General features: G+C 37.0%; 1 protein-coding gene across 1 annotated transcript in view; it reads right to left on the bottom strand.

The window, feature by feature from the left end:
* MYO15A (myosin XVA) overlaps positions 1-16,489 on the bottom strand; it is a 628,913-nt gene that overhangs the window by 50,391 nt on the left and 562,033 nt on the right. The window contains 4 exon segments of the mRNA XM_053694925.1: positions 3,136-3,269; positions 11,606-11,766; positions 13,733-13,829; positions 15,620-15,697. Coding sequence (XP_053550900.1) covers positions 3,136-3,269; positions 11,606-11,766; positions 13,733-13,829; positions 15,620-15,697 — 470 coding nt within the window.

The raw sequence follows: 16,489 nt of genomic DNA on the forward strand, positions 1-16,489 counted from the left end.
AACATTGATTGTTTTAAGATACAGCACGATGCCTGCAGTGTAATTTCTAATTCTCAGAATTGACAAACTCATAATTTTACAGGAAAAAAATATTACATATTGCAAAAATATATTTTATTTTTTACTTCATATTTTATATTACCATCTCAAAGGGTTTTATGCCCCTTTAAGATTTTTTTACACAGGGGTTTTTGTGTGGTGGGAGTATGGTATAATCTGATGGGGCTAATAATGTGGAGTGGTTTGATGGACTTAAAAGGACATGAAACCAAGTTTTTTCTTTCATGAATCATGATGCATAAAGAACATATACGATTTTAAACAACTTTCCAATTTACTTCTATTACCTAATTTGCTTCATTCTCATGGTATCCTTTTAGGAGTACTACTGGGAGCTAGCTGAAAGCGAATGGCAAGAGGCATATATGTGCAGCCACCAATCAGCAGCTTCTGAGTCCACTTAGGTATACTTTTCAGCAAAGGATAAAAAGATAAAGAAATACATTGGAAAAATATTTACAATTGCATGCTCTGAATCATGAAAGAAAGAAAAAAATGTGTTTTATGTCCCTTTAAGTGGGGCGTATCACTCAGTTTGAAGTTATTGAAGTGGGGGTATGCCTCAGTAAAGGGGGGGGGGGGTGTTACTTCCACAGTTGGGTTTATTTAAACACGATGGGTAGGTTAAAGGGACACTGAACCCAATTTTTTTTCTTTCATAATTCAGATAGAGCATGGGAAATTTTAAGCAACTTTCTAATTTACTCTATTATCAAATTTTCTTCATTCTCTTGGTATCTTTATTGTCGAAAAGCAAGAATGTAAGTTTAGATGCCGGCCCATTTTTGGTGAACAACCCTGGGTTGTTCTTGCTGATTGGTGGATACATTCACCCATCAATAAACAAGTGCTATCCAGGGTCCCTGACCAAAAAAATGGGCCGGCTCCTTAGCTTAGATGTCTTCTTTTTCAAATAAGGATGGCAATGAGAACGAAGTAAAATTGATAATAGGAGTAAATTAGAAAGTTGCTTAAAATTGCATGCTCTATCTGAATCACAAAAGAAAAAAAACTTGGGTTCAGTGTCCCTTTAAGGAGCTAGGTCTATAGGGGATCATAAATTCTGCAGTATATAGAGGCAGCAATGTAACAGATTTTGGATCAGTACCAGAACATAACGTACTGTTTTACTTCCATACACCCTATATAAGCTGCAGAGCTTACCATTATAACAATTCCTTTTTTTTTTCAATACACAACAGACCTCGCAGACACAGCAGATCTCACAATAGCAGCATCTCTAGCAAGCAAGCTTTCATGATCCTAAACCAATGTCTTGCGTAATTCTTAAGAAGGTGCATGACTAGGGTTGCCATATTGCCGCTTTAAGGAATGACGCTTATGGAAAAATACATAAGTCAGGGGCTGTTTAAAGAAATGTTTGAATAATTTTCCATTATAAAAACCCAGGTATATGTATTTTTCCGTCCATAAAGCAGAAATAGGGCAACCCTATGTATGACTCATAACTCCTCCCAAAGTATCTGAAACTCTTATTCCCCATTATTAAATGATGCAGTAAAGTCAGCATCAGATGTTAAGTACATTTTGAATCTCTGCACTGTGTGATCACAAAAGAGTAACGTTAAATAGAAAGCGACCTACAATCCGTATTGCTGTGCATTGTTTCTTTGTGATTCATGACCTAGCTATTTATGCTATCTCATGTACAGAGTGGTCTGTCACCGGCTTTGACGTATTCTAACCAGTTGACATGCATACCATGGATAAACAGCTTCCCTGCCTGGCCTTTTAGTCCCTATGATTTAGCGCATATCTTGTGAGGTTGGGACAAATTTATAACTGTTATCAATGGTCGCCTACGTCCAGGACTCTTAATCACCTTATATCAGGCAGTGCATGTCACTAAATGAATCTATTACCCATATTTAAATCTCTTAAAGGGACATGATAATGAAGTAATTACAAGTACCTCTTGGTGGTTATGCGCAAAGGGCCCACGTGCTTCCATTATTATTTACAAGTACTGTTTGTGTATTCCCAAACTGTGCTCGAAGGACAACCAATCACATGAGAGCAGGGCCTGCCAATCATCTCACATGACCACTGCTTTTTATTACATGTTTATGAATGACTTTCATGTCTCTTTAAGGATGGGCTCAGCATGCATGTGCTACACTTCAATATGCATTTAAAACCCTTTGCAACAGTTAAATAGATTACACTAACATGTTCCTATAATTTCTTAAAAAATAGATTAATTAAATGCGCCATCATCAAACAAAGATAAAGGGGCAGTCTACTCCAGAATTTGTATTGTTTAAAAAATATAAATAATCCCTTTATTACCCATTCCCCAGTTTTGCGAATAATCAGACGGTTATATAAATATACTTTTTACCTCTGTGATTACCTTGTATCTAAGCCTCTGCAGACTGTCCCCCTATTTCAGTTCTTTTGACAGACTTGCATTTTAGCCAATTAGTGCTAATTCCTAGGTAAGTCCACAGGCATGAACACGTTATCTATATGGCACACATGAACTAACTCCCTCTAGTTGGGAAAAAAATGTAAAAATGCATTCAGCATAAGAGGCTGCCTTCAAGAGCTAAGAAATTAGCATATGAGCCTACCTAGGTTTAGCTTTCAACTAAGAATACAAGAAAACAAAGCAAAATGTATGATAAAAGTAAAATTGGAAAGTTGTTTAAAATTACATCTGAATCATTAAAGTTTATTTTTGACTAAACTGTCCCTTTAATTATAAAACAATTGTCAAAGAGTTAAAAGCATAAATCTAAAATATTTATATTGTGTACAGTATTTGAAAGAGTATAAATGTTATCATATTTTTCATGAAAATGTTAAAGATTTTAAAAGGATATTTAAATATGTATGTTTGTGTGAAACTCATTCTTAGGAACAGGTTGCTCGATTGTTGATAACGACACTTTTTAAAGCCCGATTGGTAGACAAAGACAAGCTTCCATCAACATAAAAACAAATAAATAAATATTACAGGCAGGAAAATTAGTTTTCTTCAATATAAAAGAATTGAATACAATAAACTATAACGCTGTAATGCCCCTTTAAGGCTATGTTTGCAGCACTCACGCGGTGGGAAGGTAAACACTGTCTTTGGCGCGATGCTGGAGAGCTGCCAGCCGAGAGATTTGTTGGAACTGTTGCTCAGTGGGTTTTATGTGAGTCAGGACATTAAATAATCCCTTCAGATAATCCGGCAGCACCTGGGAAGCAAGGTCGGCACAAGAAGAAGATGTTATATCATTATGGAAAATGGCATAGCTTCATCTTGACATAGAAAATATTCACTTGTACTGACAGACAGACTGACATATAAACTACAGGTACCTAAATAGATACCTAGATAGATTTATTATTAGATAGATTTATTGATAGATAGATTTATAGATACTTAGATACATTAATAGATAAATTAATAGATAGACAGGGTATGTGCACACAAACATAGATCTTTAACCTTTTGCACAAAGCAAGAAACATTTCACTTATGTGTAGTTTTACACAAAATAAATCTTATATAGGTAGACTGCAGAGTTCACATAATTTAGATGGTCTACCTACATACAACAGGGAAAATATCTCAAGGAGATAGCTCACTGTTTAAGAAATAACAAATACAAAAAAAAAATACAAAAAAAATTCACTGTTCACTCACTCACTGGTAGCCAATGACAATGTTTAATAGTGACAAGGAGGCTGTGTAACTCAGTGAAAGTCAGTCACACTCACTAGAAGCTAATGACAATCACTAGCAGTCAATAGAAATCAGTCTCACTCACTGGGAGTCAGTCACATTTACTGGAAGCCTGTCCCAGTCAATGAGATTCAATCACATTCATTAGCTGTCACTTGGAGCCAGTCACAGTGACTGAAAGCCATAATTAGTCAATTTCACTCACTGGGAGTCAGTCACACTCACTGGGAGTCAGTCACACTCACTGGGAGTCAGTCTCACTCACTGGGAGTCAGTCACACTTACTGGAAGCCTGCCCCACTCAATGAGACCCAATCACATTGATTAGCTGTCACTTGGAGCCAGTCACAGTGACTGAAAGCCATAATTAGTCAATTTCACTCACTGTGAGTCGGTCACACTCACATGGAGCCACTGACAATGTCTTTTTTTAAAAATAATTTATATATGGTCAACACAACATACATTAGCATGACTTCAGAGTCCATTGTAACATAAACAAAAAAGTAATACAGAAAATAACATACTTCAGATACATAGTGGAGAAACAACCCTACATATGACGACATCCTTTCCAGTTACCAGCTTAATAACAAAAATGAGAAATTCTCCACTAACGCTATGTATTCAGTACTCCATATATTTAACAAATGAAACTATTCGTAGGAATTAAATAAGATATCTTGATTTACGTATTGTGTACATCATGTTGAGGTTTTTTATTTTCCATGAAAACACAAACTAATAAAATAAAATAGTGAATAAAATTAATAAATAAATAAATATATATATTTATATATATATATATATATAAAAACACACAATTCTTCTCCCCTTCCTTCTTCCCCTCCTCCATCTCAAGCCACTAATACCAGTCTGAGGGAAAAATATTTCTCAGCATTAAGATTTCAAAAGGTATCAGTCTTGTGGAGTTGTTTTTGTTAGAGCGTTTGGTTGTAAGAGGACGAAGCAATATAATATTATGCCACTTATCAAAAAAGACTTGGACCTGTTTAGTATAGGATATAGAAATATTACATTTTTTAAACATGATTTGACAATAAATTGCTTGTTTGAATATCACTATTGATGGTGCTGACTTTTTTTTTCCAATTTTTAACACTAGATTGCGACCCATCATGATAGCAGTATTGGTTACTTTAAAGAATTTTGTTATATGTCCTGAGAATAAGAATTTGGAAAGATTCTAATATAATTCTCTCATCAAGAATCTTGTTAAGCCAGTAAGTCACCTTTAACCACAAACAATGAAGTAAATCTGCAGAAGCTCCATTACATACGTCTGTCTTTAGTGCTCAAGTCCTGACAGACTACTTTTTAAACAAAACACGTACTATCCGAAGCAACATCCCAACACCAACATGCAAAATTCCAACAACAGGCCCAATTACTCCCTCTGCCACCCTCTCTATCTTCCATCCAGCCACTGAGAATGAAGTTTCTTCCTTACTATCTTCCTCACGCCTCACTACCTGCCCACTCGACCCTATCCCTTCCCATCTAATACCCTCCCTATCTTCCACCCTCACTCCTGCTCTTACCCACATCTTCAACCTATCTCTCTCTACCGGCTCATTCCCATCCTCTTTCAAGCACGCAAAAGTCACTCCCATACTCAAAAAACCCTCCATCGACCCAATTTTCCTGAAAGCTACCGCCCCATATCACTGCTTCCACTAACATCAAAACTCCTGGGAAAACTAGTTTACAATCGCCTAACCCACTTCCTGTTTACCAACTCCTTGCTTGACCCACTGCAATCCGGATTCCGCCCAAAACACTGCCCTTACCAAGGTTACAAATGATCTTCTCTCTGCAAAAAATAATGGCCACTACTCTATACTCATCTTACTCGACCTCTCAGCTGCCTTCGGCACAGTTGACCACCCCCTCCTCCTACAGACCCTTAGCTCTTTTGGCCTCTGTGACACTGCTCTTTCCTGGATTCACTCCTATCTTTCTCATAGTTCTTTTTCTGTGTCATTTGCCGGCGACTCCTCATCTCCTATGCCTCTGTCTGTTGGAGTACCTCAAGGATCTTTTCTGGGTCCTCTACTCTTCTCCATCTATACTTCTTCGCTGGGTAAACTTATCAACAGTTATGGCTTCAAATATCACATCTATGCTGATGACACCCAGATCTACCTCTCCACCCCTACTCTCTCTCCCTCTGTCCTTTGTCATGTCAGCGACTGCTTATCTAGTATTTCTTCCTGGATGGCCTCTCACCACCTAAAGATTAACATGTCCAAGACTGAGCTCCTTCCTATCCCCCCCTCAAGCTCTACACCGACTTCTGACTTCTCTATCCCTGTTGACGGCATCACCATTTCCCCATCGCCCCAAGTCCGCTGCCTCGGAGTCACACTTGACTCAAATCTATCCTTCGTCCACCATATCCAATCGCTTTCTACATCCTGCCGCAACCATCTACGCAATATTTCCAAAATTGCCCTTTTCTAAGCGCTGACACCACAAAGCAAATAATCCACTCCCTTGTTATCTCCTGACTTGACTACTGCAATAACCTACTCGCTGGCCTTCCTCTTTCCCGCCTCTCCCTCCTTCAATCCATCCTAAATGCCTCTGCCAGGCTGATCCACCTTTCCCGTTGATCTGTATCTGCTGCACCTCTCTGCGAGTCCCTTCATTGGCTCTCCATTCAAAGCAGAATTAAATTCAAAATTCTCACCCTTACATACAAAGCTCTCACCAACGCCGCTCCCCTCTACCTATCCTCTCTAATACACAAGTATACTCCAGCCCGTCCACTAAGATACAACAATGACCTGCTCCTTGCATCCGCAACTATCACCTCCTCTCATGCTAGACTGCAGGACTTCTGTCGTACAGCACCTACCCTCTGGAACACTCTCCCTCGTGCTGTCAGGCTTTGCCCTAATCTGTCTTCCTTTAAATGTTCCCTGAAGACTTTTCTGTTCAGGGAAGCCTACCACCCAACTCATTAATAAATTAATTTCACTTACCTAACATTTCCCTCATCTAACTCTGTATTAACATCTTTCCCAATCTTGCAGTCCTCACCTCCTGTTTCTTAACCTCCTACCCTTCTAGATTGTAAGTTCCCACGGGAATAGGGCCCTCAATCCCTCCTGTATGTGTTTGTAAATTTTGTCCTGTCTCTTACAAGTCTTGTATTGTTTTATTTAAATGAATTGTATCCATGGACAGCGCTGCGGAATATGTTGGCGCTTCATAAATAAAGTATAATAATAATAATACATTTGGGGCAATTACTTATTCCATCCGCCCATTTAGCTAATTTTGTAGGTGTAATATAGGCATTATTAATTAGCTTTATATGTTACTCTTTCCACACGCAAGAGAGGGGAGCTGTAATGCTCGTGGGATATTCCACTATCAGACCGAACTCGGCCAGTAGTCTTGTTATCTCGGCATCGAGCCCGGAATGATAGGGAATATCCCAGAGCAGAGAAAGTTCACAAGATGAGGTAAGTGGCACTCAACACAGGCAGGATAGTCCTCGGCGGCAACAGGCAGGAAATCAGAGAAAGGCAGTTCAGGGGTAAACTACCAGAAAGGTCAGGCAGGCATGGTTCGGCAACAGCAAGGCAGTCCAGAGGTAAACCACTAGGATAGGCAGGTAGGGTTTGGCAACAGTATATCAATCCAGCAGTTAAGGGATAAACAGGCAGAGTGGTCAGACAAGCAGAGTTCAGCAGCAGTATATCAATCCAGAAGTTAAGGGGTAAACAGGCAGAGTGGTCAGACAAGCAGGGGTCAGCAACAATATAACAGTCCGGCATATAGCAACAATAACACCTAGGAGAACAGTAAGTAACACCTATGCTTGGGCAGTGATAGGTAGCAATAGAGTAACTTACATAGGCGCAGGATTTGCGCCACAGGAGATCCCGACAGGAAGAAGCGTGCGACGATTAATGTCACTGCCGCACGCAGACAGGAGCCGACTCCCCCTTAGGCAACGAGCAGCAGTCGTCACGTCCCTAGCATCAGCTAGAGCGGCGCGGCGTGACAGGAGCCTCCTTCACCCATTTAAAACTTGCTTTAATGTTCTCTAATGTTATCTCTTTTAATACATCCTCCATTTTGACAGTACTACGTCCAAAACTAATTGTCCTTGCTTGGCTAGTAATATTTTATATATTAATGAGATAGCATGTATACCCACCCTATGTAAAGTAATGTAGTCACCTAATTTACCAAATTGGCTTATCTCTTGCCTTGTGTCTTTATATCCTACTATATAGTGTCTAAGTTGTAGATAGGCATAAAAGTTTTTGTTAGATAAATTATATACTTGTGAAATATAATCAAAAGTTCTTATTTTATTAGTACTATCTAAAACTTGTACTACATACACCAGACCCTTTTGATCCCAGACTATTTCATAGGCAGGAAAAGAGGATTAACTCGAATAGGTAAATGAGAGGATATTTAAAAATCTATATTAAGTGCTACACAAAGTTTTGCTGGGCTATAATAATATTACGAAACACAAGCAAATTTTTAACATGGAAGCTGCGATACAGGACAATGGATAATGGCTTTAAGCAAAAATGGAGAGACTAAATTCTCTTCAATTTGAAGATTAGTAATGCTGACAATGTCTAGTAGTCTAATATGTCTAACTCACTTAGGGGCATATTTATCAAAGCGTCAATCTCAGTGCATTCGCCAGCGTCAATACGCTCGCCACATACGATCCACATATGATCCCCTTATTTATCAAAAAACCCCATAAAAAACACGCATGTGAAGTATGGCACAATTTGTTAACTAACAGTCATCGATGTTGCGGTTATTCGGGTTTTTCCCAACTGTATTTATACCATTTCATTACTGTCCATGAACAAGCACATTTCTCTAAAGCTAATCTTTTATTTTTCATCTGTTAATGTCCAAGAAATAGATAGATTTATACCTCAACAAACAATATCTCATAGGAAGTTATTTTTATATTTATTTGTTATATACTTTCACATAAATTAATGTGTATTTGTATTTCTAGAAGTCATGATATGCTTTTATCTCATGTTTTTTTTTTTTTAGAAATGATTATTAATGCTAGAATTTGTACATATATCTTTGCACATATATATATATATATATATATATATATATATATGTGTGTGTGTGTGTGTGTGTTATGTCAGAAATATTTTGCAAACATATTTACATGTCCCTAAGTTCCTTTTTTTGTTCTAAACAATGTTGTCTGTCATATCTCTGTGTTTATTTATACCACTATATTTATATAGTGTAAATGTATTATTATTCTGAGCAGGAATAATTGTGAATATAACATGTAATCGGGGTATCATATGTATTTATTTGCAATCAATGGATATTTTAAGAGCTGGGCCAGTTTTCTCTCTGTACCTGTGTAACCCCTCCTGATTGCAATCTAGTTTTAAAAACCACCCCTACACAGATGTTAAAAAATGGGCTGGCATATAAGATGACATTTCTTACTGAAAAAGAAATTCAAGAGAAGGAAGAAATATACAGTAAAGAGGTGATTTTAATTTCTTCTGTATCTGAATCATGACAGTTTAATGTTAGGTGGGCTATCCCTTTTGAGCTATCAGTTTAAGATTAAATTGAATCAAACATCAATTCGAATTTTAAAATCATTGTCTAAAATATTACACTGTGTATCCTATGTGTATGTCAGCATCAATGTTTATCTTTAATACTAATTTCACATGTACATACTTTCAAAGTATAATACAAAATGTAACAAATGGCACTTACAAGTTCTGATGAGTGTTCAATGACACAAGTAGCGAGCAATTTGATTCGTTGGAATAGTTTAAAATGTATATTTGAATCAGATTGACTGATGTAATAAATCATGTGATTATGCATATTCCAATCAAAAGTGGTTGAAAAATTCACTAGTGTGTGGGTTGTTTTGGAGTTTGCGTCCAAATTGGTGCGAAGTGGAGAGCAGGACTTGTATTACATGGCTTAAACATGGTGCACATAGATTCACAAAAAATAAAAAGGAAGTTAGCTATATTATGTTTTGTATTTATTTCATTTTTATCTCTATATCTATTAGTGCGACAAGTTTGGGGCAAAACTTTTCAACAAATTTGTAGAAATAATATTGTCCCCTTGCTTTGTAATGAGAGACAAATTTGTAGCATAATCCATAAGTAGTAATATATTTTTCATTTGTATCCCTATATCTACTAGTGCACCAAATGTGGAGCAATAATATTGTTTGATTTGGAAAGGGTATACAATTTAAATAGAGTTTCTAATTTACTTTTATTATGTAATATACTTCATTCTCTTGCAGCATCGAACATAAGCTTTCTGTGTTTTCAGACTCCCATTGAGTTCTATGGCATCCGCAACCTCAAGGGTGGCGGATTGAAAACTAGGTACGCTGCGTCGGAATACATGCTAGCGTACCTGTTAAATGTTTGATAAATTGGGAAAAGGGTCAAACTGAGTCAAATCTGAATTCGAAACATCTGTAATGACGCAAGCACCGATCTGCGTTGGATTGAGATTGCGTGATCGTATATTACGTCACAAATTTCAACATTTGCCGATCTTGACGCTTTGATAACTATGGCGGATCAATCTTGCGACATATACGACACGGAATTCAAGCGTATTTTCAGTTGACGCTTTGATAAATATGCCCCTAAGAATCAATGACAATCACTAGTAGTCAATAGGCACAAGTCACATTTACTGGCAGCCAATGACATTGACTAGCAGTCACTGGGAGTCAGTCACACTCACTGAAAGTCACTGACAATTTCTAGTAGCCACAATGAGTTAGTCTAACTCACTAGGAATCAATGACAAATCACTATTAGTGAATAGTAACAATTCACACTCATTGGGAGCCAATAGCATTGACTAACTGTCACTGGGAGTCAGTCATACTCACTGGGATTCAATGACATTAACTAGCAGACACTAGGAGTAAGTCACACCCACTGATAGTCAGTCAAACTCAATGGGAGCCAACGACAATAACTAATAGTCACAAGGATTTACACTTGCTGGGATTCAGTCACAATCACTGGGAGCCAGTCACTACGAATTGTAATCACAAGGAGCAAGTCTCACTCATTAGATATCAGCTGCTCTTATCAGTAATTAGGTTCTATGCCTACAAATCAATAACACATACTGAGAAAAGGTCACATTTAGTGAAAGCCAGTGAAATCAAGCTTACTGGAGCAGAACTTACTAGAAATCAGGTACTCTATTATTGGGTCACACTCATCTGAATCAAGGAAGAATCCAGCACCACTCCTTTGCAAGTACCTCACCAGGGTCTCTTTACTCGGATAAAGAACACACAGATGCAATGTTTTGGGATACATACTCAGCCCTTATTCATGCCTGAAACGTTGCATCTATGTGTTCTTTATCCCAATAAAGAAACCCTGGTGAGGTACTTGCAAAGGAGTGGTGCTGAATTCTTCCTTGAGTTTGTATCTTTTTTGGGCTTACAGAAACCCTTGTATACCTTGCACACCCTAAAAGGATTTTAAAAGGTTTGTGCTGTTCCTTCTCCTACACATGTTACACTCATCTGACATCAGTAACAATCACTGGGAGTCCATCACACAATGCAAATGAGCGCCTGGAATCCTATATTATACTATTTCTTATAATTATTCTTCCTGTTGTAATGGAACCAGAAATTTCTCTGATGTTTGCATTACAAAAAAAAAAAAATAGAATTATATTTCATGTTTAGAGGGGACATTTACTCTTCCTGCCCCAGAATATTTACCCCTGATATTTATGTATTGATAAAATCCCACAGGTGACTCCACGTACCTGGTTATAGTGCATTGTCACATACAACTCATTCTCAAACTTTAGCAGTTGTGCCCAGATGATGCGCCGGACCCAGAACATGTAGTTACTGTCAGTTTGCTCCATTTCCGCAGACACATCCAAGATATATTCTCGCCTATTCAGGGGTCTCACATTTTGACCTTAAAGAAATAGAGATATTAGCTAAACCAGGGGTGGAATTACCATTGGTGCAGCAGGTGCAGTGTCACCAGGGTCCAATGGCTGTGGAGGCCCCTAGAAGCCAGTCTATACATAGGCATGTGCAGAATGTGTACAATCCTAATGCAGGGGAGCATTTTATTAGTGCACATCTATCTATCATCTATCTATCTATCTATCTATCTATCTATCTAAAATCTATCTATCTATCTATCTATCTATCTATCTATCTATCTATCTATATATATGTAAATCTGTCTGTCGCTATCTATCTATATACCTCTCTATCTATCTACAGTATCTTTTTATCTTTCGATATCTCTCTCTCTCTCCATATATATACAGGTGGCCCTCGTTTTACAACGGTTCAATTTACACCGTTTCAGAATAACAACCTTTTTTTCCAGTCATGTGACTGCTATTGAAAAGCATTGAGAAGCAGTGCATTTATTAAAATAGCAAGCAGGTAGAGCTGTCCACTTATGTTGCAGCAAAGCCAAGCAAGCTGAAATTAATCAGTTTAACCAGACCTGAGCTATCGAGTAGATTTCAAAGGAACAAGATCTTCCTGTCTATAAATCAGTCCAGATTGGAATGCATAGAAAGAACTGTTTGCAGACAAATGCAAGTGAAGTCTGTGTTGTGTGATTATTTTATTAGGTTTATAATGCTGTTTAGCCAATTTTTTTTTTCATTTAACTTAGTTTAATTTATATTCTGTGTTGTGTGGTTATTTTATTAGGTTTATAATTTTGTTTTGCATTTAAAGTCTTCATTTCAAAGCTTTAAAAATAATGTATTAGGTGTTACTTATGACAATTCTGAGAGGGACCTGGAACCTATCTCCCTCACTTCCCATTGACTTACATTATAAACTGGGTTTCAATTTACAACGGTTTCGATTTACAACCATTCCTTCTGGAACCTAACCCCGGCGTAAACTGAGGGCTACCTGTATATATATATATATATATATATATATATACAGTATATATATATGTGTATATCTGTCTGTTGCTATCTATCTATCTACAGTATCTCTCTCTCTCTCTCTCTCTCTCTCTATATATATATATATATATATATATATATATACCGTATATGTCTGTTGGTCGCTATCTATCTATATACCTCTCTATCTACAATATCTATCTATCTATTTCTATATATATATATGTCTATCTGTCTGTCACTATCTTTCTATATACCTCTCTATCTCTACTCTATCTATCTATCTCTCTATCCTCAAAATCATTATACAGAGCAGAATGCATATTGTTACTATGTCTTACTACAAAGTTAACTTTGAGGGGCCAAACATTTTGCACTAGGGCCCTCTGTTGTGTAGGCCACTGAGCTGATCACTGTCCTACACACCGGAAAATAGATTTTATAATGGATTATGTTATTCACAGTCATCTGTTCTAAGTAACTTTTATTGACAAAGTATCAATAGGTTTGTCAGCTTCCTCCATACAAATACTGGTGTGGTCAGATCACACACAGTGACCCCTCCACAATTCTTTACTTATCTAAGAACACAATACATATATATTTCACAAATTAACAATTATTTTTCCCCCCATTGACTTCCACTAACACAGAAAGCAGCGATTTAACCTCTTTGGCAGCCACTAGTGCACACAGAGCAGTGCTTTACTCCCTTACGGTTGCCAGTAAAAAACAAGGAGCAGAGATTATTTTTTTTACTCCAAGTAGCTACTAATAACACAGGGCAGTGTTTTAATAGATAAGAAAGTGATTTTTTTTAACCCTCTTAAGGCAAATATAACAATTCTAAATCCTTGCAACAAATGTATCCTGTATGTGTTTAGTACTACATTTTACAGATTTAGTGACTGTGTCCCTTTAAGGCCCAACAGCATACCTGATACAAACCATTTTACCGGTGTGTCAGTGCAAAAATGATATTGTATCTCAACTCACCTCTATTTGTCACAGCAAAGATGGCGTATTCATTAAAGGCTTCATCCTTGTGCACTCCCATTTCCATGCAGATCTCCTCAATCACATCAAAGGCCACCTATAGACATGAGTGACGTCAGAAAACTCCATGAAAGCAACACTGTACTTCCTAAACGTATACTGTCATTTCCTCCCTCCCTTTGCTCTATCCTTAAAGGGATACAAAACCCAAACAGAGCATACAATTTAATAAAAAGTTTCCAATTTACTTCTATTATCAAATTTGCTTTGTTCCTATAATATTCTTTGTTGAAGAGATACCTAAATAGGTGTCTGGAGCACTACATGGCAGGAAATAGTGCTGCCTTCTAGTGCTCTTGCAAATGGATAACAGTCTTGAAAAACTGCTGCCACATGCACGCTCCTGAGCATACATCCCTGATTTTCAACAAAAGATATCTAGAGAATGAAGACAGTTTGATAATAGAAGTAAATTAGAATGTTTAAAATCACATGCTCCATTAAAGGGACACTGATCCCAAATTTATATTTTGTGATTCAGATAGAGCATGGTATTTTAAGCAACTTTCTAATTTACTCCTATTATCAAATTTTCTTTGTTCTCTTGCTATCTTTATTTGAAAAATAAGGCAGCTAAGCTTCTTTTTTTTGGTTCAGAACTCTGAACAGCACTTTTTTTATTGGTGAATGAATTTATCCACCAATCAGCAAGAACAACCCAGGTTGTTCACCAAAAATGGGCCGGCATCTAAACTTACATTCTTGCTTTTCAAATAAAGATACCAAGAAAATGAAGAAAATTTGATAATAGGAGTAAATTAGAAAGTTGCTTAAAATTTCTTGCTCTATCTGAATGATGAAAGAAAAAATTTGGTTTCAGAGTCCCTTTAACTTTATTTTTCATATAATGTAGATAATGAAGTCATAAAAAGGACATAAAGTTACAATAACAAAATACTGTAGTGCTTTAGAGCCTTTTCCTATAGCAGTATCGCTTGTCTATAGCTATTTGTTTAAAAGGACATAAAAGTCAAAATGATACTACAGCACAATATTTACTTCTGTTATCAAACTGACATACCAGGCTCGGGAGCCGCAATGAACTACTGGGAGGTAGCTGGTTACTGGTGGCCATAAACATAGGTCTCTTGTCATTGACTCACCGAATGTGTTCAGCTAGCTCACAGTAGTGTATTACTGCTGTGGAGCTGACTTTAGAGCAATTTATTATTGTACTATAAATTGCATATAACACAATAAAGGGAACAAAAAAAGTGCAATAAGAAAATACTCTAAAGTCAGCTCTGGAATGGCAATGAACTGTCTGGAGCTGAGCACAACCGATGAGTCTACCACTGTCTGTGTTCAGCTCAGGATTGATAGCAGATTGGTGCTCTGGAGGTAACTTAAACAATGTGTTTAACCCTTTTGTGGGGATATACAGATAGGTTTAGGCAATAGTGTAATATGAAAATGCTCTAAAATTGTCTCCAAGCAGTACATGAATAAATCACTTGCTAAGCTTATCTCCCTTAATTGTGACCAGTTAGCTAAAAATGACTTTGTGCACTGCTCTAAGCAATCACTGTGTAGTATGTAGCCAGGTCAGTGAAACTGCAGTATAGTCAGGTACAGAATTTGAACTCAAACATCTCTGAGATGAAATAGAACAGGTGCTGTTTTCTGACATATTTTACAGCAAAAGAAAACAAAAATAAACAATGAATGTATGTAGCACTGTTGTTCTAGCTCCATTAATTAAGCTAATTACCTCATTTATGGGAGTTAAATGTCCTATTAAGGATAAAGAAGGAACTAAAAGTATATGGGTGTTTTTTGTTAAACAATAACTATTGGAAGACGGTGCTTTAGATGCTTCACACTAACCGAACAAGTCTTTATCTTCAAATGTCTCTCAATTCCACCAGGTAAGAGGAACAGTTGCCTCTTAGAGCTCCGTCCAGCCTGTGGGTAAAGAATCAACGCACAGGGAAGTCACACTCAGTGCAGGTATAAACTCAAAACAATAAAAGTTAGTTCTCCAGCTTTTAAATCATCATGACTGAATACCACAGGAGACTGAGAAATGTGTCTAGCAGGCAACTTCTTTTAATTCATATTGAATCTAGACCCCTACTGTTAAAGGCACAGTAACGTCATAATTAGTCATTCATGATTTAGACAGAGCATAGAATTTAAAACAACTTTCCAATTTACTTATATTATTTAATTTGCTTCCTTCTCTTGTTATCCTTTGCTGAAAGGGTTATCTAGGTAAGCTCAGGAGCAGCAGATAACCTAGGTTGGTGGCTGCATATATATATACTGATTGTCATTGGCTCACTCCATGTATTCAGATAGAAACCAGTAGTGCATTGCTGCTTCTTCAACAAATGATACCAAAGGAATAAATCAAATTTGAGAATAAAAGTAAACTGGTTGTTTAAAATGGTATATTCCACCTAAATCATGAAAGAAATTTTTTGGGTTTCAAGTCCCTTTAAAGGAACATGGAATTCAAGAGTACAAATTCATGTTTCAGATAGATTGTACAATTTAAAATAAACTTTTCAATGTATTTCTAGTTATCAATTTTTCATCTATCTATCTATCTATCTATCTATCTATCTATCTATCTACCTATCTCCTGTGAAACTTGGCCCCTTTTACAAAAGTATAAAGCCATCTAAACCGTGTGTGCAGTTGTAGTAGGTAATGGCAGAGATGTGAGTGTTCCCTCCTGTCACTCTGCACTGT

Source organism: Bombina bombina, chromosome 11 (genome assembly GCF_027579735.1).
Source record: "Bombina bombina isolate aBomBom1 chromosome 11, aBomBom1.pri, whole genome shotgun sequence".
NCBI lineage: Eukaryota > Metazoa > Chordata > Amphibia > Anura > Bombinatoridae > Bombina > Bombina bombina.